The 24,610-nt window shown below is 39.5% G+C and overlaps 5 protein-coding genes and 2 long non-coding RNA genes across 7 annotated transcripts; 2 read left to right on the forward strand and 5 right to left on the reverse strand.

The window, feature by feature from the left end:
- The first annotated feature begins 25 nt into the window (after positions 1 to 25).
- Positions 26 to 2,802, forward strand: LOC145695723 (zonadhesin-like). Its single transcript, XM_081772732.1, has 10 exons — positions 26 to 205; positions 531 to 703; positions 750 to 852; positions 897 to 1,058; positions 1,103 to 1,202; positions 1,250 to 1,443; positions 1,518 to 1,642; positions 1,698 to 1,776; positions 1,822 to 1,922; positions 2,078 to 2,802. Exons 1-10 carry the CDS (start codon positions 28 to 30, stop codon positions 2,150 to 2,152), a joined length of 1,290 nt encoding a protein of 429 aa, XP_081628858.1. The 5' UTR covers positions 26 to 27; the 3' UTR covers positions 2,153 to 2,802.
- A 4,646-nt stretch (positions 2,803 to 7,448) lies between these two features.
- On the reverse strand, positions 7,449 to 13,874 carry LOC145711475 (uncharacterized). Its single transcript, XM_081789166.1, has 7 exons — positions 13,584 to 13,874; positions 12,985 to 13,426; positions 12,357 to 12,887; positions 9,329 to 9,797; positions 8,052 to 8,722; positions 7,806 to 8,009; positions 7,449 to 7,546 (listed from the first exon to the last, which is right to left on the reverse strand). The coding sequence occupies exons 1-5, from the start codon at positions 13,638 to 13,640 to the stop codon at positions 8,233 to 8,235; spliced, it is 1,989 nt and encodes a 662-aa protein (XP_081645292.1). The 5' UTR covers positions 13,641 to 13,874; the 3' UTR covers positions 7,449 to 7,546; positions 7,806 to 8,009; positions 8,052 to 8,232.
- A 682-nt stretch (positions 13,875 to 14,556) lies between these two features.
- Positions 14,557 to 15,005, forward strand: LOC145711476 (C-type lectin 37Db-like). The gene is made up of 2 exons (XM_081789167.1): positions 14,557 to 14,743; positions 14,785 to 15,005. Exons 1-2 carry the CDS (start codon positions 14,557 to 14,559, stop codon positions 15,003 to 15,005), a joined length of 408 nt encoding a protein of 135 aa, XP_081645293.1.
- An 87-nt stretch (positions 15,006 to 15,092) lies between these two features.
- Positions 15,093 to 17,882, reverse strand: LOC145698805 (uncharacterized). Its single transcript, XM_081776030.1, has 9 exons — positions 17,751 to 17,882; positions 17,209 to 17,494; positions 16,763 to 17,087; positions 16,551 to 16,717; positions 16,263 to 16,511; positions 16,070 to 16,219; positions 15,770 to 16,023; positions 15,420 to 15,582; positions 15,093 to 15,373 (listed from the first exon to the last, which is right to left on the reverse strand). Exons 2-9 carry the CDS (start codon positions 17,476 to 17,478, stop codon positions 15,122 to 15,124), a joined length of 1,830 nt encoding a protein of 609 aa, XP_081632156.1. The 5' UTR covers positions 17,479 to 17,494; positions 17,751 to 17,882; the 3' UTR covers positions 15,093 to 15,121.
- A 1,679-nt stretch (positions 17,883 to 19,561) lies between these two features.
- On the reverse strand, positions 19,562 to 20,868 carry LOC145708217 (uncharacterized). The gene is made up of 2 exons (XM_081785875.1): positions 19,976 to 20,868; positions 19,562 to 19,904 (listed from the first exon to the last, which is right to left on the reverse strand). The coding sequence occupies exons 1-2, from the start codon at positions 20,852 to 20,854 to the stop codon at positions 19,623 to 19,625; spliced, it is 1,161 nt and encodes a 386-aa protein (XP_081642001.1). The 5' UTR covers positions 20,855 to 20,868; the 3' UTR covers positions 19,562 to 19,622.
- An 893-nt stretch (positions 20,869 to 21,761) lies between these two features.
- LOC145711393 (uncharacterized) lies at positions 21,762 to 22,466 on the reverse strand. The gene is made up of 4 exons (XR_014135175.1): positions 22,308 to 22,466; positions 22,176 to 22,269; positions 22,031 to 22,131; positions 21,762 to 21,901 (listed from the first exon to the last, which is right to left on the reverse strand). It is a non-coding gene; the product is annotated as an uncharacterized LOC145711393 (long non-coding RNA).
- Positions 22,467 to 23,519: 1,053 nt separating this feature from the next.
- Positions 23,520 to 24,536, reverse strand: LOC145710947 (uncharacterized). The gene is made up of 2 exons (XR_014135105.1): positions 24,036 to 24,536; positions 23,520 to 23,983 (listed from the first exon to the last, which is right to left on the reverse strand). It is a non-coding gene; the product is annotated as an uncharacterized LOC145710947 (long non-coding RNA).
- Positions 24,537 to 24,610: the final 74 nt, after the last annotated feature.

Raw genomic sequence — 24,610 nt, forward strand, 5'->3', positions numbered from 1 at the left:
TCCCCCCTTTTTTGATTAGAAAAGTAAATGAATCCAAAAACAAGAAATTCTGCCAGGAACGAGCCACGACCCATGGCTTGGGTTGAAACGATGATCGTGGAAATGCCTGTGAAAACAGGCGACGTTGAGATTGGATCAAAATTCGTCACCGTTGGACAGGACCTTGCTATTCAGCTTGCTTCTGTTTGGACAAATGGAACCTCTGGTGAGTTAAAAATCAACAACATTTTTGATGAAAATTATCAGCTTGTTGATAAGGGGGTTCACTTCTGGACTCGGCAATTCGTAAAAAAACCTGAGTCAGGGTCCTTAAAAATCGGTTTTAAGGACGTCTACCCCGCTAACCCGCATTATCCAATAAGATGATGAAGAATTGCCAATTGCTCACTTTTTCATATCCCTCGGAAAATCTTAAGCCGCTCTAGAGCAGCTTATCCTCTTTGCCCCAACAACACTTATCCCCATTTTCCTTATCCCCGTTGACCTTCCTTTGGTTCCGCTCAACTCGATAAATAAACACTTTTGTTCAGAAATCCGCTCATTGGACGAAGCCGAACTTCCATTTGACATTAATGATGATGCTGGAGACCGAGTCGGTCATATTTATAAAAAGGGTAACTATGTTAGGGTTCAAGTTGGTATCGATGGATTGACGGCTGGATTCAACGGCAAGCAGAATATGAAGATCAACTTGCCTTGCCAGGTTTGCAAATACTTTTGACTCAATTTTTGAATCTGATTTTCAACAGTATATGGGCAATGTCTGCGGCCTTATGGGCAATGCCGACGCTGATCCCTCAAATGACGACCGTATGCCATCCGACATCAGCGCCGAAGACGACAATATCCTCGGTAAATCAACAACTGTTCTTTTCCATTTTCTAATTTTCCTCCAGGAGAATCTTGGGTTGCCACTAACTTGCCAGTAATTATCGGCGACGGAATCAACGAATGCTCCGATTCTCTTCCAGAAGGTGCACCAAGAGCACCAGAAGTCTGTGATGCCAACAATTTGAGAGAGGCTGCTACTCATTGCACTGCTATTCTGGACGCTGAAGGTATCATTTTTCTTCAAAAAACATTTCTTCAAAACATTTTTCAGGTCCATTCGGAGGTTGCTTGGTTCACGATGTCGCTGGTAGCTTCTTTGAAGATTGCGTCTACGATTTGTGCCTCTACTTCGAAAACGACCTCGATATCGAGTAAGCGCCCTCTTTCTTTTTCCAACTCCTCAATCCCCTTCTTTCAGACAAGCCAAATGCGACGTCCTTGAAGCGTATGCAAACGAATGCCGAGATATGGGAACGACGAACATTTTCTGGCGCGAGGAACTCGAGTGCCCAGTCCAATGCGGCAAGAACGAGCGATTCTTCGACGAGACCGACACTGAAATGTCTTGCGATGGACCAGTCGACATTTCTGTTGACAATCATGTTGTTGAAGGTTTCGAATCAACAATCCCCTTCTTGATTTTTCCTTTTGCATGATTTTTTGTTGCTGAAAACACTGTTTTTCAGGCTGCTTCTGCAAAGATGGCTACGTCCGAAATGGCGAAAAATGCCAACGAGAAGATCGATGCCCAACAAACAACCAAGACAGCAACATTTGGAACGACCAATTCCCAAATATGCCTGGAATGAAGGTTTGAGATCCTTGATTTTGATTCGTTGAACTCGATTTTTAATTCGAATTTTTAGCTCGATGGTGACATTGAAGAATTTAACCCGATTGAATTCCTCGATGATTTGAGCTGCTTGACTGAGAATCCGATTGAGAGTAAGATTCAAGATGTTGAAAAAGGTTGGTTATGAGATTTTGTAGAAGAACGACCAGTCAGTGGGGGAAATGGACATCATGCTAGAAATGATTGGGTTGCTCCTGATGCCTGCTGCGATGATAAGCCTTACAATACAGGCGTCAAGGTACTCTTAATGACAAATCTGATGATCCTACGTTTCTGATTGGCTGAGCCTCAGCCTAAGTAGTGTTCCTTGCCAGAGCCAATCAGAAAGCTCGATTAAAAGATTCGTTATCAAAGACCCTTTCTGTAAGAAAAATTCTCATCCTGATTTTCTAGAGCTGCTGTGGCGGTCTTCATGTATACGACCCAATTGAAAAATTCTGCATCGACGGACAAGTTGTCCATCTCTAAAGACCGACCCTCGATCCATTCCCCAAAACGAGCTCCATCCAGCTCTTATTCAAGATTCTACTATTAATTTTAAGTTTTGCCCATTCCACTTTTAGTCGAACCAAAAGTGAGCTGATGGCCCCCTTGATTGATTTCCGGGCCTTTTGTGTAAATAACATTTTGTAAATTTCTTTCCTCGTCAATTCTAAAAATGCTTGTAAATAATTCATCCTTTTTGACAAAATTTCAATTTTGCAGTTTTACGACACTCTTTTCGCACAATTTTCAACAAAAATAATGATAAAAAAATTTTTCGCAGTATAAAATTTAAAAAATAATTTGATCAAAAGCTGCCCTGTTAAAAGTCCCTGTAAAATAATTCTCTTCGACTCGCAAAATTCAAAATTTCAACCTTTTAAAAATTGTGAAATTACTCGACATCTTTTGATTTCGCCCTGTTTTCTGAAGAAATGGCTTTTGAAAACAAGGATGAAATCCTCCATTTGGAAAGGTATAAAAAATCAACGACACCCGATGAAATTGGCCAAAGACGACATTTGAGAAGAACAACTCGAAGATGCGAAATGGGTGAAGAAAATTATCAATGGAGAAGATGTTTTAAAATATTTCCTGCCTTTTTATGCTGTTCAAAAATAAACGACTTTACTGATTTAAAAATATTATTGACTGATTGCAAAATTTGTTGAAGAACCTTTGGTTGAGGGATTTCTAAAACGTACGTCATTGAATCAACGAATGCGTTTTGAAATTATATTAACACACTTTGAAGTCACTTCCCGGAGTCCTCAAGAGGGGCACGGCTTGAGCACAGTGGTAAACAACCGAAAGTACGGCTCAAGCAGCGCTGCTTTTTTAGAACATTAACGACCTCTACATTCTTCAAAAATTGACTGCCACATGTAGCAAACTTCAGAACTGATCAGACTTTGACCTCTCATACTTTGGTCTATTGGAATAAGGACGCTTATTTATTTGCTGATCTAAGTATCTTCAACAGGCTCTGAAAACTCCCGCAGTTTTTTCCTAACATGATACTTCTTCATTTACTTTTTCTGAAAACTGGCTTTACATTCGACCTGCGCGAGTATCAAACTAATGATCAAGGTCTAAAGAGGGAGGAAGCAAATTCGTTTCTTCGATATCGAAGAGCTAATGATGGATATGAAGAGTATTGGAACAGAGGCAATTTTGAGCGAGAATGCGTTGAGGAAGTGTGTGATTCAAATGAATTTCATGAAGTTTATGATAACTTTGAGAAGGCAGAACCACTTCTGGTAATTTCTTCATATCTAATTCTTCTTTAATTTATAAATCTCATGGTATAAGATACGATATATAACTTGTCGTCATTACGCAAAGCAGAAAAATATCACAGAACTGGAATTTTTGAGAATTTGTTTCCAGGGAGATAAAGAAATTAACCTTTGTGATGGGGATAATCCTGTGTCTGGTGAAGGAATTTCTTCTCAAGGAACATCAGAGGTATTTTCATTAATTTTCATAGAGAATAACACTTAACATAAGACCCAAAAAAGACTGGTAAGAAAATTTGAGCTTGATAAAGAACTAAAACGCCCGAATTTCATAGTCTGAAACTTTCATTCTTGTTATACCGAAGATGCTCATTGATTCTTATTTGATATCTGGTGATGGAAAAACAAAAAGACTCCCTACAATTACCTCTCCAGATACTCAATATCAACAAAATTATGCTGAGAGCGCGTTATATGCTGTTTGGCAAAATAGATTTTATATCTTTGGCGTTAAATCAGACAGACAAAAGGTATAAAAAGGGTTCTATTTAAAAAAAAAAGATAACTTTCAATCAATAGATTGCCTATCTAGAAGACTGTCATTTTACAGAGCTGTCAACAAAATTGCTCTTTAGAAAGAGCTCCGACAGTGCCGCTCTTTCGATTAATAACAATACTGAAGGTTTCTCTTGTTTTTTTCTTCTCGAGTAAAAATGTTAAGTTCTTCTTTGTTTTGCTTCTTCCTATCACCTAGCAAAAAATTGTGAGATTTTTTAACGGGACATCTTCAAAATACGCGAAGTCTTCAAACTCAATTCATGGAGGTGGAGGGCTCGGAATGTACAACGGACAACCTGTAACTGTTGGAAGCGGGAATAGAGCATCGTATGAGGCCAAGCCTACCGAGAAAATAGTTGAAACATTCAACTCAACTGGATGGTCTTTTCTTTCTGATCAGGGATCCGATTTTGTGTAGCAATGCTGACCAATCAAATGGTTTTTAAGGGGGAGGTCGACGAAAATCGGGATTATACGGGGAATAACAAAACCACATATCGATTTTAGTCTTAAGCTTCCCAGAAAATCAGATTTTTTGATGAAGATCAGACTTGCACACGGCGAAATCAAATTTATGGAAAGTATGGTACGTTTCGGACACGAATATATGATGGATTTTAATAACTAAAGACCATCTCAACAGAGCTTTTGAAAAAACATTTAAGTAGACTTCATATTTGTGCCAAAATCGGACCCCTGGTATCGATCATCCAACGCAAGTTATCGTTCATTTTTCATAATTTCATGTAGAAATATTAGAGGATCATGGTATCATACTTTTGTTTCGATGAATGATGGGAGTCTTCTTTTGCTCGGCGGATCGCAAACAAAATCTGCTTGGCGATTACAGAATAATGTTTGGACACAACTTGGGAAAATGAAATATGTAAGTGACGTCAATTTTATTTAAACATAAGAGAGCTTGTTTATTGATCAAAATATAATTCTAGGACGTCTTTCAACAATCTAGCCTCCAAATCGATAATTATTTATACCTTTTTCCGAAAAAAGGTTATGACAAAATTCATCGGCTCACAATTGATGAAGAAAAAATATATGAGAACATAGAAGAAAATTTTGAAATAAAACCTATAGCGAAGGACTACTTCCTTGAAACAAACCCTGTTATTTTTCATGCCAATAAAAATTTTTGTGTCTAATTCATCTTTAATAATAAACACAAAATATAAATGATCAGCTTCTTTTTTTCTTTATTACAATTTTCATAACAGGCTCATTCTCGAGCGGCGGAAGAGCTTTCGCCTTTTCGTGATTTATCATCATTTGTCTTGACTTTCGATTAATTTTCTTATTCGTCGAAATCTTCGGAGTCAGATTTTTAGGAGGACCTTTTCTCGAATCTGGATCTCGAAGAGGAGATGAAGATAGGGTTTGATGAAGTTGATAGAGCCTTTTCGGCGGGCGATTTCTAAAGAAAAATAGGAAGAGGGATGATTTGGGAACTGAACCTGTGGCTTGATGGAAGTTGGTTTCGGAAAAATTGATGATTTGTTGAACGGGAAGAAAGACGGGAGTACTGGAAAAGGTCGGTGATTTTCGGGTCGGTAGATGATTCTTTATCTGCGCTCAGAGAAGCTTTTCGGGGTCAAAAGGCTTTTTTTTTTAATTTTTTCGGCCGAAAATGTCGATTATAGGTAGTTGAAGTTTATGTGTGGTTAGACTTTAAAACTAGTAAAATTAATTCCTCAAATAATTCTTATTGTAAAATTATATAAAGAGCTTTATTTGCATAAGTTTATGATTTCTTCATAAATATGACCCGTCATTATGATAAAAGGATCTTCTTGAAGCCTCGATCTCGAAATCACCACCATCGGGCTTGTCGGCACTGCTTCAGGGGTCATCTTTCGTGGGAAAATTTCATCAGGCAAATTTGTTCTAGAATGAAATTCGTGATTTTTTCGAATATTTCGGGGCTACCTGAAAGGTTTGGAGACAACAACGAGTCTTTTTCTTTGCCTCGCTGAATCTGGCTTTTTCGGCGCCTTTTTCTAGAAAACGAATACTTTGATGAGCTTGACTTCTTTTTACCCGCAAGCGGACGCGAAATTTTGTCTTTGTCGGATCTTTCTCTTTGTCCAGAAAGCTGGTTGATTTTGACACTGGATTTCCTGGTCGCTCGAGGCTTCGTTCTCTTACTAATCGAACATTTTGCTGCTCGATTTTTTCATCAAGCTCGGGAGATAAGTTTTCAGTACTCCAAAATTGCCTCGGCGGTTCTTGCTTTACTTTCAAATCGATATTCTTGGGAAAAACAGTTGAAGAACGAGGGCTTCTTTGAAGGAACTTACATATTTTTGAAACAATTCGCTTTTTCTACGGTTCATCATTCGGTTTACTTTTTCGGCTCAACAAGTGGCCCGAAAAGACCGATTTCTTTAATTTCTTGAGCCTTGCCTAAGTCACTGATGTTCGCATAGTTGTTGATCAGGTCTCTTTCGAATGAGTTTAAATAGAGTTCTTTTTGAACTCATCATTTTTGGTCATTTTCCTTGTTGTTCGCTGCGAATGCATCGTATCACTTCCTCTAAAAAGCAAAATATCAAATGAAAAGAAATAATTTGTACACAAATTGAAAGTTTCTTGTTTCCGAAGCTGAGTGTTTGCCTACCTTTCAGCATTATTTTGACAGCGGCCTGTATCCTCTGCTCCGCGAGACCGCCGCTCTGGCTCTTTCAAGTACTCCTCCTTGTCGCCCCAATTTCGCCGAAGTCGCCTCAATTTTTTTTTTGAGTTTTTTTTTAATCTTTATATTTTTTTAATATTATCAAATTATTTCAATAATCGCAAAAGTTAAAAATTCTTTATAAAAATCGAAAAAAAGCATTTTCTGGTGTTAACATTTTTTCCTGTATTTTTGTAGAGCTGAGATAGCTGAAATATAATACTGAAACCTTTACCTCCTCGAAGCAGGTCCAGATTCCGAAAAATTCTTTTTCCTGACTGATCGATTTGCATTTTCAACAAATTCTCTCCAAATTTCAAAGCTCATAATTTTCTCCCTCGACTAAAATTTCTCGCGAAGCTCTAACTCTTTCCCCGGCGGATTCTCAAGCATCCGTTTTATTGCCGATAACCCGGGCGCAGAATAAATTTCAAACTCGAGCTACTGTATCACGAAAATAGAGCGACTGTAGCTATTCTTTCGCCGTGGGAAAAAGCAGTGAAAGTCAGTTCCTCAGTTGAGGGGATCCATGATTGTGTAGGTGCTTTGTCTGCATCGCTGAATGAAAGAAATTTTGTTGTTTGAAAAAATCTCTTGAAAAAATTGAGAAACCTGGCTTCGAAAACTGGGAGTCTGAATAAACTGCTTCGGCGCATTTTGAACTTCTCTATTTTTTGCAAAAAATCCATGCGCTGCTGAAAATGCAAAAAAATGAGCGGGAGAACGGGCTCTTTGAAATTGAATATCTGACAAAGAAAGCGACCATGTTCTGCAAGTGTTTTTTCATAAGAAGAGTTTTCTTGGGATTTTGGTGATTTAATTAATGAAGTTTTAGGTCTTTTAAATCGGCAGGTTTGATTGTTTGGCGTCGCATTTCGCTTTCGTAGAAGATGCAAGCTGAAAACATCGATAAAATTATTCGGTAAGATAAAATAAAAGATGTCAAACGCGATTGAAAAATTGATTTCTAGGTTTGATTCGGTAATCAGCCAGAAAATTTTTATATTTTCCGGAACGCTTTAGCCATATAACGGAACAACTCATCTTATTTTCTAAGAACAACTAAAATGAGAAAACTATAAATATCGAAGATCTAAAGTCGCGAATATGGAAGATTCTGACAAATAATTCTAATAATTATTTTTTAAAAACCTACTTTTGTCAATTTTCAAGTTCGATTCGTAAATCTCGAAGTTGAAGGTAAACTTTTCATCCGATCCGAAAAATCCTTCAAAAAGCCGATCATCAACGTCAGGAGGAGGTTTCAGCTCACGGATGGCAGTGAACGTCTCGCCAGCTTTCGCATAAAAACTCCCATCGTCTGTGCAGAACGGTGATCTCAGCGTAAAAAGCGGTCGATCTTGAAATGAAGAATAAATTTTGGAAAATTAAAAGAGGTTACTTTCGTCGAAGAACTTGACGGACACTTGTTTTGTCGGCTTCATCGGGAGGACTTTTAGCCATTGAGATTTATTGATATGCCATTGGATGTCAGATTTGTAGGGAGATTTGCAGTCGACTGGAGTAAATTTTATTCTTCTCGATTCACGCCATCTGTTTGTGGCTTTTTGTCGTGATTTAGATCAAAGACCAGAATTGTCTTTAAAACCAACAGATTCTGTATTTTCAAAAAAAAATAAAATACTGATAAAACAAAATTTTTCTTGTAAAAATTGGCTTCCAATCGAAGAGCCATTCCTATAATTTCCATCCGACTTATCTTCAATAAACCTCAAAAACACCAAGTCAATCTGCTCCTCATCTCCATCTTCCTCATTCTCCAGCACTTCTACCATACATCGATGAGTTTCAAAAAGCACCTTGAAGATCGACTTTTGAACCGAATCTTTTTGCTTCATCTTTCCGAGAAAAATTCGATTCGACCAAACGCCCAGGCGGTACTTTTTATTCCTGATCAAAATGTCGCCAACTGCATGGACTCGCGGGAAGCGAGAGAAGTCGATTTGGCCGGAAGTTGATTGGAAGGGATGGCGGACGGTGGGGAGCTCCATTGTTCCCCAAGCTTCACTGGAGCAGACGTAGTCGCGCATGTCGGCATATGGCTTCTCGATTCTAGAGAAAGGGGATGAGATTTTACCGAGGGATCTATATTTAGGCTTACCGGACTAAATTTCGGGCGATTTTTCTAGCTTAGTAGGGGGGTCATATGACACATATTTAGAAAGCCCAGAAGCTGAGCTTTCATTTGAGCGTAAAATCAGGGGGTCTGGGTCATGCCCGCAAGGCAATTCATGGGACTTGAAGTCCCAAAATGGGCACTAGAATCCTTCAACCGATTTTTTGGAGGCCCGTCCGGCCTCCAAACCAATCAAGAGTCATATATTCAGAAAGCTCAGGCTTTGAGCTTTCAGATGAGGTCTAGAAATCTTAGTGCCAAGTGGTTTGTGTCCACCTGGAGGCGCTAGAAGTTGGCGGTTAATATCCGGAAATGCCGGAAAACTCGGTTTTTGAGTTCTAAACTCTACAATTATATGTATAAAACATATATAAACAATAATTAATGCATTAAAAAGTTGAACGGAGGTCAAACCGGGTGGTCAACCGGGTGGTTCATCGTGGGCCATATTTCCATGTTTTATTTCCTGTGTCATATGACCACCCAACTAAGCTAGAAATATGGGTCGAAATTTAGTCCGGTAAGCCTATCTATATTGGTACCTGTATTTGACGGTCCATTGATATTCGTCAAACATTCTTTTACACAAACCAGCATTTTCGAACTCATGTTTGACCGCTTCTTTCTTGATTTTCTCCAAAATATTCATCAAGTTGAAAATTCTTGTGTATGGAAGATCAGAAATATTCATCAAATCCAATCCAAAGCTCTTCTGCGGTCCATTCTTTTCGAGAAATTTCGCGAATTCTTGAAAGAGTCGGGAGAAATGAGGTGATTCTTGAACTGGATCGAAGGCTTTTTCGTGAATGGTTTTTTCGAGGAGGTCAAAGAATTCCGGATCGTCAAGGTAAGTCGATCGGATGAGTTGAGGGATCTTAATTGGGTCGAGAAGATGTTCGAGATGATCTTCCTCAGAAGTGGAGTCGGTGGAGGAACGAGGAGTTGGGCTGTAGGGTTTGCCGTCTGTGACGCCGACTTTTGCAAGAAAACAGATGTGGATTCGGTAGAGCTCTGAAATGATAGTTTATGATTAAAATTGCCGTTCAATGAAAATTCACTGTAATTGAAAAGAAGAAAGGCCTTCTGAATATTTGCGAATCATTTGTCTGATCCTTTCATGTGTGTCGTTCCGATGGGAGTAATCGCAAACAAAAGATAAAAGATTAATGAAATTCGTTTTGACTTTTGCTCTCAATATTCGAGTTTTTCAAAAAAAATTAACTAAATGGAAGAGAAAAATACGCAGATTATAAAAATTTGTAAATCTAAGAAAACCTTGGACGATACTCTTGATTCAGCATCCACATTGTCTGAGAGCCCACTTGGAGAGTACAAGGATGAAGATTTCCCAGAGCTGAAAGAAGTTCCGCAATACTCGAAAGATTCTGAAAAAAATAAGCGGAACGTACTGTATTGTGCTGCCCTGTGCCACCCGCTCCGATCCAATCAAGCTCTCATACCAGGGGTCTGGATTCGCTTTGCGAATTCGCTCATGAGCGAAGCGAAGCAGAGCGAAGCGAAGTCGCTTCGCTCACTGTGTGGCATTTATTCACATTGCCGTTTGCCCAAGATTTCGGTTCCCCCAAGTTGGGTAAACGGTGATTTGGGGAAACTGCATTTGGGCAAATGGAGATCACTCGAGCCACACATCCTCTTCAGCTGAGTTAGATCAGAAAATTCACGATTTCGCTCTTTCCAGAGAGGGAGTCCGAATGCCCGAAAACAAATAAAATTGAAAGCGAACTTAAAATGGACACTTTTTCGAAGGTCAAATATTATCGGAAAATTTTCGCTTTTTAGAAAAATTTTTCGCTTCGCTTCGCTTTCGCTTTCGAAAATTTGATTCGCTTCGCTTCGCTTTCGCTTTAAATTTTTGAAAAATTTTCGCTTTCGCTTTTCATTTTCGGCCAAAATCCAGACCCCTGCTCATACGACGAATCAGTTATGAACGAGAGCGAGAATTGTGCCCCGGCAACTAATGAGTTCTCTATCAGAAAAGGCATACGTTAGGGGCCCTAACTTAGGGCTTCAGGCCCGTTTAAAAGTGCTGATTTAATGGAAATAGAAAATTTAATGAAAATTAATTTTTGACATCTTCAATTTTCTAAATTCCCTTTTTATCGTCACTGTTTGCTAACACATACAGTAAAACTCAAAATTTGGCGGGTTTTGGTCGTCATTGACTGATTTTTGAATCTGATAAAGACTCAAAAATTGGCCGTTTTTTAAAAATAACGAAATAATTAGGTGACTTACAGAACTGGAATCGCTATCCTTTTAAGATCGAATATTTTCGGACGAGGCGAAACGGGTGATGCTAGGCGGCACAATTAAGTGATTCCAAGATAAGCCGATTAAAGACTCAGCTCAAGTGGAAAAAATCGAAAATGGAATAGGCACCCTGAACAACAACCTCCAGAAATTTCTCAAAATACAGAATAACGTCGCCCTCACGTCAGCTGAGCTTCAAGCTTTGGCAGATAAAACAATGCTCCAGAAATTGGATGGAATTGACATGAGAGCGGCAAACACAGAATCAGATGCTTTTCTTTTCTTGAAAGCAATAGCTTCAGGACAAAGATACGCAAATATAAAAATTGATTATGGCGAGAAGGATACATGGGCATATGGTTATAAACAATCTTACAATGTCTTTGATCACCCTGTCTCATTCGATGGTTGGAGTGTCCAATTTACATGCAAAGTTAAAGAAAGGAAAGTGTTTATAATTTTGAGATTTGAATGTTGTTTCTTATTTTCTGATGTTTGTCCATGATCTTTGAATTCAAAGCACTTTATGAGGGTGTTAAATCCTGATATACCTACATGGAAGAGAATCCTCTTCGATGATTATAAGAAAATTGAATTCTCATTTTGCTATCAAATAGAATTCCAGTCTCCCGAAAATCGTGATTTCAAATTCTCTGCGCAATCGTCCGAACCTATTTCTCCCTATCCAAATCGAAAAACCGTATCGCTAAAACTAGCTCAAGATAGAAAAATCGACACTAAAGAATCAGTTGTCGTTCATCATGGGTTTGCTGAAACAGAGCTTAAGACTCAAGTGCTTAAAGACTTACATGCCGTGCTTGAAGGAAGAGTTCAATAAAATAAATTTAAAAGCACATGTTCTTGTCAAAAACAAATACAGTGGTGTGAGGAGTTTCCGCACCCTTTGTGAGTGCTGCGTTGCCGCACTCCAAGCCCGCTCTTTTTCTACTTATTTCTTCTAGAAGAAGCAAAAGTGAGTGTTGCGTTTCCGCACCCTTTACCCGCTCTTTAGGGGTGCGCAAACTCCTCACACCATTATACGTTATTTTGTCAAAGTCAAGTTTTTCAACACGCTCCATAGGCAAGGCTTGTGTATTTTGAACTTTGTTGAAGATGCCCGTGGAAAGAGGCAAACAATTACATGGACTGTTTCTCAATCCTCGGACCAATAAACGTAATTATTCTTGGAGCAATCACAATAAAAGCACTGTTATAAAACATTGATCTTAATTAAATTCGAATCTTACAAAGACATTTATAGTATGATATCACAAATTATTGTGTCAGAAAGAAACAAACCTGGTAAAATCTGACGATGAATCCTCGGTAAGCTCTCAATAATAGCACTGAATTCCGGGTTGTTTCCATATTGATGATAGAAACTATCGAGCAATCTGAGCGATTCTGATGTTCTCTCAATCGTTTCGAGAAATTCAGCGATTGCGAAGTGGTAGTCTTTTCGCTTGAGAAAGTCTTCTTTTGAGTAGAAAGAGTTGAGTCGTTGCTTGAGGATTTCTTTTCTCGTTTGTTCAGGAATCAGGTCAGGAGTCTGCTCGCGAGATTCGATGATGTCAAGGACGGGGGAGGTTTTTGGCGGAGTTGGAGCGATTCTTTTCGGTCTTTTTTGTGATGAATTTCTGGAAAAAAGGAGTCCATTTTGAAAAAATATTTTTTCCGCAAAATCATCCCTTTTCCTGATTGGCGGTCTTCGTTTATGTTTTCGATCATTTTTCTCCATCAGCTGTTCGCTCAAATCCATCAGAACCACTTCTGGTCCATTATTGCAACTTCTCATAATTCTCTCGTACGTTTCATCAGACATTCGTCTCTCTAGAATTCTTCTCAAAATCGATTTTTCGCATGAATAATTCATCGCTCAGGTGAGAAGAGCCATTGTTGGCTCTTATTCAAGGGCAAGTTTTGTTACCTTTTCTGGGGGTCGAGGGAGAGTCTTGGGCTTCTTGAGGAATTTCTTGATAGGTTTCTGGCTGAAAAATTTCATCCTCAAAGATTTCCGGTGATGATTTTGGCGGAGGGTGGGGCTGAAACGAGGCAAATTCGGAACTTGTTGCTTCGAGAGACGAGCTTTCTGAAGATTCTAGAGCGCATTCGGTTTGAATCGACTCGATTGATTTGAGCGTCCCGTAGTCTTCGTGGATCGCAAGTTTTTGGAGCTGAGGAATGACTGGAGGTTGTTGTGGTGGAGTTATTCTTCGAGGAAGTGGTTGAGGGATGGAGTTTTCGTGTAATTGTGGTGTGATATTTCTTGGTTTTGAAGGAGGGATGAAATTTGGTCGAGGAGGTTTTGTTGGTTTTTTTCCAGGTCGAGGGGAGTTTGCTGGAGAAAATGATCTTTGCTCGTTCACGTCCTTAATTTTATCCGCTAAATACCTTATTATGGCCTTACCTTTACCCTTACCCTAACCGTTAGTGTTTTTAAACTTGAAGTCTTACGTTCACCCTAACCCTACCTCTTAATCTTGAAATATATTTCGAATTTTCTATCATTTGTATTCAATTAATTACCTCGAATTTTGCGAGCATATTTCTGACCCCAGTAAATCCTTCATCTTTTTCCCTCATGTTTTCCTTCCTATTCTTTTTTCTTTGCAGAGTGTCTCTATGGCGCGCAATAAGCCCCTCAAAATCACTTCTGATTTCTTTTGTTCCAATCTTTAAACAAATTTCTCTTTGCCGATCATAAAAAGAAAGCAAAGCTCTTACACATAAAATCCGATGTTTACTATTGTTCTTTGAATTATGTTTCCAGCGTGAATTCGGGTGATTGAGAGGCCCTGGAGGCCGAGTCACTAAATCAATTTGACAAAGAAATGAGAAAATAAAAAGATGACTCTAACTCTGATACGCAAATAAAGAAACTGGCATGAGCCAAAATTCTTTTGATCACAAAACTCACCAAGATTTGTACTTAGTTTTTCATTCATATGGATAATTTCTCTTTAAGTTTTCGCTGAGTGGGCGTTTAGAGGAAATTTGATTGACCGGATGCAGAGTGATTCAGAAAACCTTAGCCATAACATGATAAAAATCGCTCTGTACAATTTTCATCCCTTAAAATTTCCCCAAAAAAAATTCAAAAGACGAAAAGTAAAAATAGACAGGTTATGAAAAAGCTTTAAGAAAGCGTTTTCTCTCGTGGGATTCTTAACTCAAGCTAACCACATGGCATGAAGCTAACAATTTACATGTCAGCATGACAAGCATCGATCAAATTATTTGATCGCGATGTCCTTTGAAATTTAAGTACGGCGACGAGTGCTTGCTCTCTTACTCCATCTATCAAAAACGATATATAAGGAGTGCTGATGATTGTGGAACTTATACTATTTCTAGTTGAAAAAAATGAAATTTTCAAGTTTTTTCGCTGCTGCTGCTTCGGCTGCTGACTCCTGTATTCGTTTTGAAAAGGGACCAGGAATGGTGATAACACTGAATTTGGATATAGTTTTAGAACTTACTTTTTGACCAAAAAGGGGGTATGAAGTGGAAAGATGCTCACGACTATTGCAGAAGACAAGGCGGCGCGCTTGCTTATTTCAATAATCAAGAAGAGTACGACTTGTTCACCAAAGATTTGGATTTCTCCGCCAATAACGGATGGAACGTTTGGTACAAGGAATGGCTTGGAATTAGACGAATGGGAACCGAATTCAGACAGAACGGAAGTTTGCGAAACATCGGCCCCTATGATTCATAGGCTATGAAGGCTGGGAGTCAATAGGATACATCAACATTCGAAAGAAGGAGCAGCTCTTTTTCAAGTGGAAATCAGACGAGCCGAACAACTCACGAAACTACAAGTCCTACTCGGGAAGATACGGAAATCGTCAAGAATCTTGCGTGGAATTCGACATCAATGATTTGCAGTGGAATGATCTCAGATGCAACAAGCGCATGCGTTTCCACTGTAGATTTGACGACTGCTAGAAGAATAAAGAACAAAAACAATCATGATCTTTTTCAATGTTTTATTAAATATTATCAATTATCTTTTCCAATGAATGAAGCAGCAAAATGAAATAATTCTTCACTTCGACCAGTATCTAAGTCGCAGTCGCATCAATGACAAGAGTATCTTCCGCTTCTTCCACATAGCAGGAATTGTTTTCCGCGTCGATTTCACTTGGACTCCGCGGCTGAAAGGCGGCTTTTGAGAGCATCGAAGGCAGGGCCATCGCTTGAAGCTGGTATTCTTTTTCCGCTTCTTGGAAAGCCTCGTCGTCTTCGTACTGTCCTCCAGGAAGAACTGCATCAATTTCATGTCTGCGTACATGGCGGCGGAAAGAATCGACGCGCTGAAGAAAAGGTTGAGACTTTTGGTCATTTTGGGACTTGATTTACCGCAGTTCGGAAGTTGCACTGCTCGCATTTGTAGGTTGTTTCGGAGTGCGAGATCATGTGACTGGTGAGATGGTCTTTTCGGATGAAGGCATGATTGCAGATGTCACATTTGTAGGGCTTATGACCGGTGTGGATTCTTGAGTGTCGCTGGAGCTCAGCAGGTCTAAAATGAGTTACTGCGATGATGATTTCTTAAAAGAATTCCGAAAAATTTAATTCGAATCTCAGCTTTCCAGGAATAGTTAAAATCAAACTCATTTTTAAAATGATAAAATTTTGGTGCTGGGTAAGTTTCTCTAGAAAAAAAAATTACAAAACACGGAAAAGTCGATGGTCTCGAATTAAATTACCTGACGAATTTTTTGGTGCAAATTTTGCACTCGTGCTTTGCCACGTAAGTTCTTCTCTTTTTTGGAGGAAAGCCTCTAAGATTGAATGGATCGAGATCCTCGCCATCAGAGTTGGTGTAAGGAGCTTCTTGTTCGGGGCAGTAAAAGTCGAAGCCATCATCGCGCTCAATTGGCTCGACGCCGGAAATATTTGCTGAAGTGTTTTCGTCTGTTTCCATGATTACTTCGTCTTCTGGCTCGTCTTTAACCATCACCTAGGAATAGGGAATGAGTCTTTTGATGGGAAAGGGGGGGTTTTACCTCGCATGTTTCAGAATTTGATGGAGATTCTGGAGGCGATTGTGGCTGTACGACTGGAACTTCAGGACTTGGAGAGGTGGTGATTTTCGGAGGGGATGAAATTGTTGAAGAATGAATGATTGGCTTTCCAATTTTGGTCATTGCTTTTGCCTGAAAATCAAAATAAGGAGATGAGTTAGAAAAAAACTCATACTTGTTGAGAATCCTTGGGAAGAGTAAGAACCCTAGCAAGTTTTCCGTTGGCCAATCTGACTGTTGTCAACTTGCTGAAATCCCCACTGAACTTGATCGGCTTCCCAGGAGCTGATTGAACTGGCACCGGTTTGGGAAGATTCTTTGTTGGAGGAAGAATTTGAGAATTATTCGGAAGAGCGCGCATCACTTTCATCGGCTTCTGAATCATCTGCACTGGTTTTTGGCCGTTTTCTGAGCTCGGATTCGGCTGAATAAAAGTGAGATTGGGTTGAGAGATTCTTGCTACCTTTTGAACGAATTGGTTGACGGGAGGGCGGATAATCTTCAACCCCTGTCCGTTCATGATTTTTAGCGGCTGGCCATTTTGAGATCCTGGTCGACCAAGGACTTTGATCATCTTTCCGTTGATCATTTGGCCAGGGCGGATGATTTGGCCGGGCTTTAGCACTCGACCTGAAAATTATTATCAGAAGAAAGTTGAATTTTGAAGAGCTTTACCTGGTCGAATCATTTGTCCTCCTTTGATAATCTGTCCTGGCTTGACAATCCTCAGCGGTCCTTTCAAACCATTCAACGCCGACTGGTTCAAAATCTTGATCGGTCCGCCAACTTTCTGCCCGTTGATCGTCGTCAGGACTCGCGGAATTGTCTTCGGCGGGGAGGTTTGGTTTGGAATTTCTTCGATCACTTCGCTTTTGACTTCGACTGTGTTGATCGTTTCCGTCTCCTCATCTTCTTCGGAATCGTTGATTTCGACCGTTTCAGCGGTAGAGCGGCGTTTGTTGGCTGGGACGGGTGATTCGGAATCTAAGGAAAGTCCGCGCTAGAAAAAGGGTTTATTCAAGAAAGAAGATCGAAAAACAGCCAGAAATGGGTATTGAATTCGAATTTCTAGACCATCTAGAGATTTTCTTCTATCATCTTGAAATCGAATTAATCAGTACCTTTCCCCGGATAAGAGCTTCAATCGGTTGATCATCATCATCTTCGTCCAGGTCGAGAGTCTCCTCCATGTCTCCACTGACGACGGATCCTCCCAAACTCGAGACATTTCTCGATCTCTGCTCGGAATCTCCACTTGAGCTGGCGACACTTTCATCTGCTTTTTTCGGCTTCAAGTTGATGTTGAAAAATCGGCGCTCGTATTCTTCGAGATTATCGACCACGTTGCTTCGGCTCACGGCGATTTTACGGATGTCGATCAGGCGAACCATCTCTTCTTGAAAAAATCTAAAGAAAAATTCTCTAGAAACAGTCATTACCAAATGGTCTCGAAAAGAATTTGCTAAACAGAAAGCTCAAAATATGCGGCTTTCGAGTCAAATGTAAACTCTTTCAAAAAGAAAAAGCCGCTTGCGGCTTCTTTAGATTAACAAAATCGCTTAAGATTGAAGTTCTAGGGGCTAGAATTTTGCTCCGCAAAAGTCATTTTCAAGTATCTATTTAAAAATCTTCGACTCGAAAAATAAGATTATCCGTAAATTACCTGTCTTGTGCCTAAAGATAATCTCTTGTTATTCTTTCACTTCCTCTCTTTTTTCCTTTTTTCTTCTTTTTTGGTGTGCCTTTATCTCAAGCTAAAATGGGAAAACTGATTCTCCGAGAGTCGAAAAGTAAGTTTTCGGAGTTTTGTGAGTTGATTTGGAGTTGTGTGGCTTTTGAATTTCTGGCGCGTGAACGGCACCGCCGCGGGCGAGGTCGCCGCTCTCGCCAAGGCGGCGAACCGCTCCGGCCCGACGCGCTTGAACACGCAAAAGCCAACGATAGTTATCGGCCCCAAGGCGACTTTGCCAGACGACGACGCAGCTTTTGCACCGCCGAAGTAGCTACTCCGCGAGCTTCACACTTTACAACCAGCGTCAAATCAACTCAGTTGATATCGCTTTTTCGCATAAATTCGAAAAAATGTTTATGAAGACCTCGGTTTCACTTAATTGGGCGGGTTTATCGTCAGAAAGCAACGATAGTCGAAGAAAAATAGTCAAAAAATTTATAGAAATGAGAAAAAAAGCCGCAAGCGGCTTTGTTTGTCGAATATTATTAATTTGATTCAAACATATTCTTTATTTTAGTATTGAAAAATATTCATTTTCCTTGAATAAAAAAACGGGCGCAGCTGCAGTGCTAGAATTAATCGCATAAGTATGTACCTGAAAATGCACCTGATGACCTTGATAAAATTTTGACCTCGAATTTTTATTTCAAGATTTCAATCTGCCGATTTTACGATTCTCTTTCGAAAAAACTGAGTGTGCCTAAATGCTCCCCTCGTTCGGGCCGATGCTTCGTTATCGAATTTGAATCATGATTCAGGAATTATCGTCCCGTTCTCCGCTCCCAGCCAAAAAAAATGATGACGAAGACGCATTTTTGCTAATCTTTTTTCTCATTTCGAAAATGGGAAATCCGATTAAATTGGAAAATTGAAAATTGTAACTTTTTCGGATGATTCAAGGTTTGAAGAAAACCTGATTCAGATTCTAACGACCAAAAATGAAAAGCCGCGTAGCGGCTTTTATAAGAAGGAAGCCGCGAAGCGGCTTCGCCATTCAGCCACTCTTACCTGTCCCAAAATATTGGCGAAGCCGCTTCGCGGCTTCGGTTATAGAAAAAAGCCGCTACGCGGCTTTTCGTATGGGCTCATCAGTTCCTGTCTCAGGACTGCTGGAAATAAAGGATAATTTGATTTTTGGGAGAGTAATTGATTTTTAATTTTAATAAATTCTCAAAGTACTCAGGAGCGTCAATTGTAGAAGAAACAATGCTGTGGTTGTCTGCTGGATCTGGAATTAATAATTTCGGAGGATTGAAGAGCAGCAACTTCAGAATAAAGCAGAAGAAATGGGGTCAATATGCAGCGGGAACAAAGGGCCAGAGAAACTTTTTATCAGCGGCGTTGATAAACGAGGAATAATCGGAGAGATGGCCAGGCAGAAATTTCTTATGAGCAGACCAAAGTAAAATTTCAGGCTCAAATTTTTAGTCATCAATTTCTTTTAAGAATTAAGGGTGTAACGATGCTAAAAGATCTCGAAGGAAATCAGCTCTTCGGTAGTTCCTCCTTGATTTCAATATTTTTGTTCTAAACTTTTTTTCAGATGAGCCAGTGAAACCAAAAGTCGACTCGGAATATGCTTCGAAGAAAATGTTCAATCGTTGGAAAAAGAAAGTTCTTGGTGAAAAGAAATCGAAGAAAAAGAAAAAGAAGAAGAAAAATAAAAATAAAACTGCCCCTGATGCTGCTGAGGAAGACAAAACATAACAAAATGAATTTGAAAAATTTTCTTTTTATTTACAGTTTTGAATGAATGAAAAAGGTTTGAAGAAGCAGAAGAATGAAGGTTTTTGAAGGAGCAAATTACTGGTATGGCTGGAAAAGGGGTGGGAAGGTCTGGGTCGGAGGCGCGTAAGGAGAAGGAAGAGGAGGTGGATTGCCGAAGAGTGCCATGGGATTCATCGCCATCGGAAAGGGCATGTTGGGGAGATGGGAGCTGAAGTCATGAGTCTGCGGGAGCGAGTAGGGAGCGGCGAGGGCTCTTGGATCGGAGACTTGGCCTCGCTTTCGGGATCGAGCAGCTTTGTTTTTTCGATTTCGCGTCTGGATCGCGCCGTCTTTTTTCATCGTTAAAGGTCGAGGAGTCTAAATAATAGTGTTAGAAACTTGTTATAGAAAATCAACGAAGACAAAATTTGAAAAAATAGCTGGCTTACCCCGTGGAGCTTTTCATAAAGTCCGCAAGCGTTGCAAACTGCGATGCCAGCCGAGTTCTTTCTCCAAAGGGACGTTTCGGTGGTCTTGCAGTTGTCGCAAATTGTACCCTCTCGCTTGGAAGGGACTGTTCGTCGTTTTGGCTTGACGAGCGGGCGAGGCTTGCCGTTGACTTTGTAGTACAATCCGCAAGCGTTGCAGAGGTAGTTGCCGACTTCATCGCGTCGCCAGAGGGGAGTGACAGTGGCCTTGCAGTTCGAGCAGATTCGATTTTCGAGGGAGACGTCAGAGGGCTTGGATCGTTTTGCTGGCGGGATTTCTTGATCGGGAAGAGGTCTTTTGGCGACTTCTTGGTTGATGGCATGTGGCTGGGGGAGAAAGCTGGGGATGTTGGGGAAGTAGTCGTGGGGAAGAGATGATTCTTGCTGAAGAGCTGGTGGATTTTGAGGCGCGGGCTGATATTGGGGCTGCGGTTGGTAGAAATTCTCGTGGTAAAAGTTCATCTGGGGATTTTCGCTGGAGACTTGAGGCTGTTGGTGCTCTTGGGAATGCTGATGAGGATGGTATTGGGGAGCGAAGTGGTCATTGTAGCCAGATGATGGAGAAATTGGCGGCTCTTGTTCGACGGAATTCGGTCGGGCGGGTTGAATAGCCTCTTCTGCAGATGATGTTTCGATAGTGGCGAGAGGAACTGCTTGGATCTTGGGAGATTCATCGTTGGTTGATTGGGGAGAGCCGATGGAGCCGTCGCTTGAACCGTTGGAAGCGATTCCTGAGTCGTGATGGTCATCTTGGTAGAAAGCGCTGGAGCTCATGTAGTTGATGTTGAAGTTCATGTTTGGAGAGGAGTAGTCATGGTAGTGAGTTGTTTCGGTAGACATTTTTTGATGCTTGTTTTTTAACTGTTGATTGTTTGTTTATGCTAGAATCGAAAACGAATGGAGATTATATTAGAGACGGCGGCGAGGAGGGGCGCTAGAGAAGACATCTGCTCCAGACGCGCGCCAGGAAGTTTACCGAGAATGGGCCTATCAGTAGCAGCTGGTGGATGCTCCGGCTGTTATTGGAGAAATCCATTGAGAATGGAGAAATTTTTCGCTGTAATTTATTACCATAAATTCATAAGAGAGTATCTTTTACATATAGTCATGCTAGAACTGGAGGTGAAAGTACATGCAGTTATCATTACAATAAATTTGTCAACATCGAGGGAAAAGAAAAATCTTTATATCAAGTAAAAAATCATTAATTTGTGGTTTGGTTATCAAAGACCATTCAATCTCGAGAAATTCTCGAGAAAAATGTAAAAATAAAAGCCGTTTTTTATGGCAAACAAAAGATATCTATTCTTATCAGTGATACGGTATTTATATTGCTAGTATTACTACTGAATGATCAATCAAATAATATATGATATATTATATATTATATATCTTCTAATACTCCGAGAATTTCGTTTTCGGTTATTGAAAGAATAATTCTTTTCGGAAATAAGCCTTCAAAAAGTTCAAAAAGACGCTGCGGCGTTCAAAGACATCTGAGTTTCTATCACTTTCTGCGTATCTCGCTTTCCATTTCGCAGAAGCTGGAGCTGATTGAGCTCACCTGCTCAAAAAATTGCTTTGCGACTTGGCTTTTTTACATCACCTGCTTTTTCGCTGCAAGAACAGATTTTTTATTTGACATTCTGGTTTTATTAACAAAAATAAGTCGATCGAAATATTTTGAAGCTAAAAGTAAAAATATAAGATCAAAAAATCTTTGTCAAAAACGGTCGTAAATCTTCGGAACAGCGGGTCTATGCAGGGCGAAACTGATACGGGTTTTCAATCAATTGAAATCAAAAAGCCGAATTCAAGATTATTGGAAAACCTTCCTTATTCTCGAGAAAACATCTTTAATTGGGGCACCATCACGAAGAGAAGGAACTTAAAAATATCTCAATATTGCGGAAAACAGAAGCTTACCAATTTGTTTTATCAATTTCTGCTTCAAAAAGCTTTGAAGCTATCGTAATGCAATTTTGCTGAAAAACAACTTCGGCTCTTTTTTCTTACGTTGATTTTCGTCGAACGAGACAGTTTTTCGCAGCGAGAGTTCAATTGCGTCTTTCGAGTTTTTCTTTGATTTCGAAGCGATTTCGACGTTGCTGGTTGTCCTAAAATAGGCTTGGGCGACCCTTATTGTCAGGCAGTATTCTACCTGGGAAGACTGTTTCGACATGATTTTGCAGGCATACTCAGACGGCCCTGTGGAATTTTCATTGGGAAGATTGGCAAAGATTCGTTTGAGAATTCTAGAGATTAAAAATTCATCACACTTTCCCACTGATACCTTTCTCTTCAGTCCCAAGAAGAAGGTCTTTCTCATAGCTCGTCTCGTAGACTTTTTCAATGTCATCATCGAAGAAATCTTTTCCGGTTTGAACCAATTTTTTTATTCTTATTTTTTATTCGGCTTCAAGACCGTTCCTTTTCTCCATTTCCAGGGCGAGAAGCAGTTCAATCTCTTTTATCAGCTATTTTCTCGAAAAAAATATTCGAAAATTCTATTGAAAATAATAATTTTCGATATAAAAAATATTATTTTAGCCGGGTCCTTGACAACTCTTGGAGGCATAGAAGACTTCTCCTCTTATTTGGAAATGGGATGGTGTCTCTATTGAAAGTAAAAGACCCGATTTCAGTCTGAGAGTGACTTTTGAGCCGGTATGAAATAGTGTTGGTTTTGGATTACGCTGAAAACCGACCACTTGGTGGTAGTGACGAATCGAGCAAGTATACACGTTTGAGGCGCATTAGTTACGGCGGTCGCGAATGAAATTTATTAAGCAACTACCGTTACTCTTTATTCATCTGATTCTAGAATCGCTTTACCAAATTCTAGTTGCGTGTTCGAATCAAAGATAATCTGTCGTAGCGAAAATCGAGGTGCTAATTCATCTTTGTAGCACCTGCAACAAAATAGAGCGAAAGTTTTTTTTGTGAAAAAGATGAGTTTTAAAATTGATATCAAGAAAGAAAAACGCTCCCTGAACATCGCTCAATTCGGAGCGGCGAGGCAAAAAGCTAAGAATCAAGGAGAGAAGCTTGATATTCAAAATATCGCGAAGAAAACAAGCGTTCATGCCACTTTTACGGGGCAAGGAAACTCGCTGAAAGAAGAAACAACCGGAAGAATTGAAGAAGAAAGAAAAATTGACGAAGTTGAAGTCAAAATTGATCGGGTAATTAGCGGCCTTCTGGGCCTGAGAGAATCTAGACTCTGGATTCTAGAGGTACTATAATATAAAAATTCTATATTTCGAAAGAAAATTTTCATCGAAATTAAGAGTTTGCCAACTACAAAGCTTCGATTCCGATTTCCTTCTGAACAACGAGAGCGAATCTTCAACACCAACACATCAATTTCCTCCCTTATAGACTTTTGCTCTGGGATTCTTGGATATGAAGCCGCAGTTTTTGAAGGTTTTCCGCCGAAAGAATTGGGAAGAAGTGAAGACAGTTTGGAGAAATTGAAGATTTTGAATACTGTTCTAAGCGTGAAAAAGAAATAAATTGATGGTTTATTTTCTACGAAATCACAAAAAGATTACTCTTCAAAGATTTTTCCCAGTCAAGCCATTAGTTTACGATGAAGTTTGATTGTGTAAGCTTGTGGAAGAAGATGCCAAATTCCTGGTCTCATATTGAAATTCTCGTTGACCAATGTCAAAAACTCTTTGTTTTCCCCGTTATAAACATAACTTTGACCATTGAAAGATTCCATCATATTTTCTTCAGCGTAATACTCGCGATCAAGAGGAATTCTTATTTGAGAAGGAGAAAAACCCGTTTTTTCATCGTCGATCAAATTATTTTCGATAATATATTCGCCATTCTCGATCCGGTCAACTGTCATCTGATGATAAATGACACTAGAGTTAACTAAAGTATCCTCTCCGATCGAAGAAAGGTACGCTCCAGTAACAGTAAGTGGACGAGTGAAGATATATTTTTGATGAAGAAGAACTAAAATAATTTGAAAGATCTTTTAGCCTTATTTAAACAGTATAAATTATACCTCTTTCATAGTCAAAATTTGCAGAAATATGAAATTTGACTAACTCCCATCCGACGTCATTTAAGAAGGTTTTATACTTGAGTCTTTGAAGTAGGCACTCAATACCATTTGTTTGATAGTCTTGCTCTTCTTTTTTTGGATTGAGGTTCAATCCAGCGAGGCTTCGGGGATACACAGAAGTTAAAGATTTTTCAAATTATTTGAGATTTATCTTATGTCAATTTTTTTATCTTAACTGGAAAAAACCAGTAAAGGGTACTACCTTCGATTTCCAAAATGGGCTTTATCTTTTAAACTGATAAAAGTGGGTATAAAAAATAAATTCCTCAGAAAATCTTTTCTAACTTTTATGTTGATCCTAGTTTGAAATTCTTGATGGTTTCCGAGATGTAGCCTCTCGAAGTTTTTTCGAAAAAAATTTTTGGTCGTCGATTTTTTCGAATAAGGGCTTTTTTGAAAGCGTAGAGCAAGGAGATCATTTTTGTAGGCTTAGAAAGATGGTCAGAAGTACCCGTCAACAATTTTCGAAAAATTTTTTTTCGGAATTTGAGAATTTTGACCCCGGAAATAGATTC

Source organism: Oikopleura dioica, chromosome 1 (genome assembly GCF_907165135.1).
Source record: "Oikopleura dioica chromosome 1, OKI2018_I68_1.0, whole genome shotgun sequence".
NCBI lineage: Eukaryota > Metazoa > Chordata > Appendicularia > Copelata > Oikopleuridae > Oikopleura > Oikopleura dioica.

Excerpts from the sequence above, each read along its gene's own strand:
- LOC145695723 (XM_081772732.1), top strand. The coding sequence starts at position 28 with ATGAATCCAAAAACAAGAAATTCTGCCAGGAACGAGCCACGACCCATG. Across the intron at positions 1,203-1,249 it reads GAAAACGACCTCGATATCGA|ACAAGCCAAATGCGACGTCC; the intron begins GTAAGCGCCCTC and ends CCCTTCTTTCAG. Across the intron at positions 1,777-1,821 it reads GACTGAGAATCCGATTGAGA|AAGAACGACCAGTCAGTGGG; the intron begins GTAAGATTCAAG and ends GAGATTTTGTAG.
- LOC145711475 (XM_081789166.1), bottom strand. The coding sequence starts at position 13,640 with ATGAGGGAAAAAGATGAAGGATTTACTGGGGTCAGAAATATGCTCGCA. Across the intron at positions 12,888-12,984 it reads TCCCTCGACCCCCAGAAAAG|AGAGACGAATGTCTGATGAA; the intron begins GTAACAAAACTT and ends GAAGAATTCTAG. Across the intron at positions 9,798-12,356 it reads TCATCGTCAGATTTTACCAG|AGCTCTACCGAATCCACATC; the intron begins GTTTGTTTCTTT and ends CTATCATTTCAG.
- LOC145711476 (XM_081789167.1), top strand. The coding sequence starts at position 14,557 with ATGAAGTGGAAAGATGCTCACGACTATTGCAGAAGACAAGGCGGCGCG. Across the intron at positions 14,744-14,784 it reads CGAATTCAGACAGAACGGAA|GCTGGGAGTCAATAGGATAC; the intron begins GTTTGCGAAACA and ends TAGGCTATGAAG.
- LOC145698805 (XM_081776030.1), bottom strand. The coding sequence starts at position 17,478 with ATGGTTCGCCTGATCGACATCCGTAAAATCGCCGTGAGCCGAAGCAAC. Across the intron at positions 16,512-16,550 it reads TCAACCAATTCGTTCAAAAG|CCGAATCCGAGCTCAGAAAA; the intron begins GTAGCAAGAATC and ends ACTTTTATTCAG. Across the intron at positions 15,374-15,419 it reads AGTGCAACTTCCGAACTGCG|CGCGTCGATTCTTTCCGCCG; the intron begins GTAAATCAAGTC and ends CCTTTTCTTCAG.
- LOC145708217 (XM_081785875.1), bottom strand. The coding sequence starts at position 20,854 with ATGTCTACCGAAACAACTCACTACCATGACTACTCCTCTCCAAACATG. Across the intron at positions 19,905-19,975 it reads TTTATGAAAAGCTCCACGGG|ACTCCTCGACCTTTAACGAT; the intron begins GTAAGCCAGCTA and ends ACTATTATTTAG.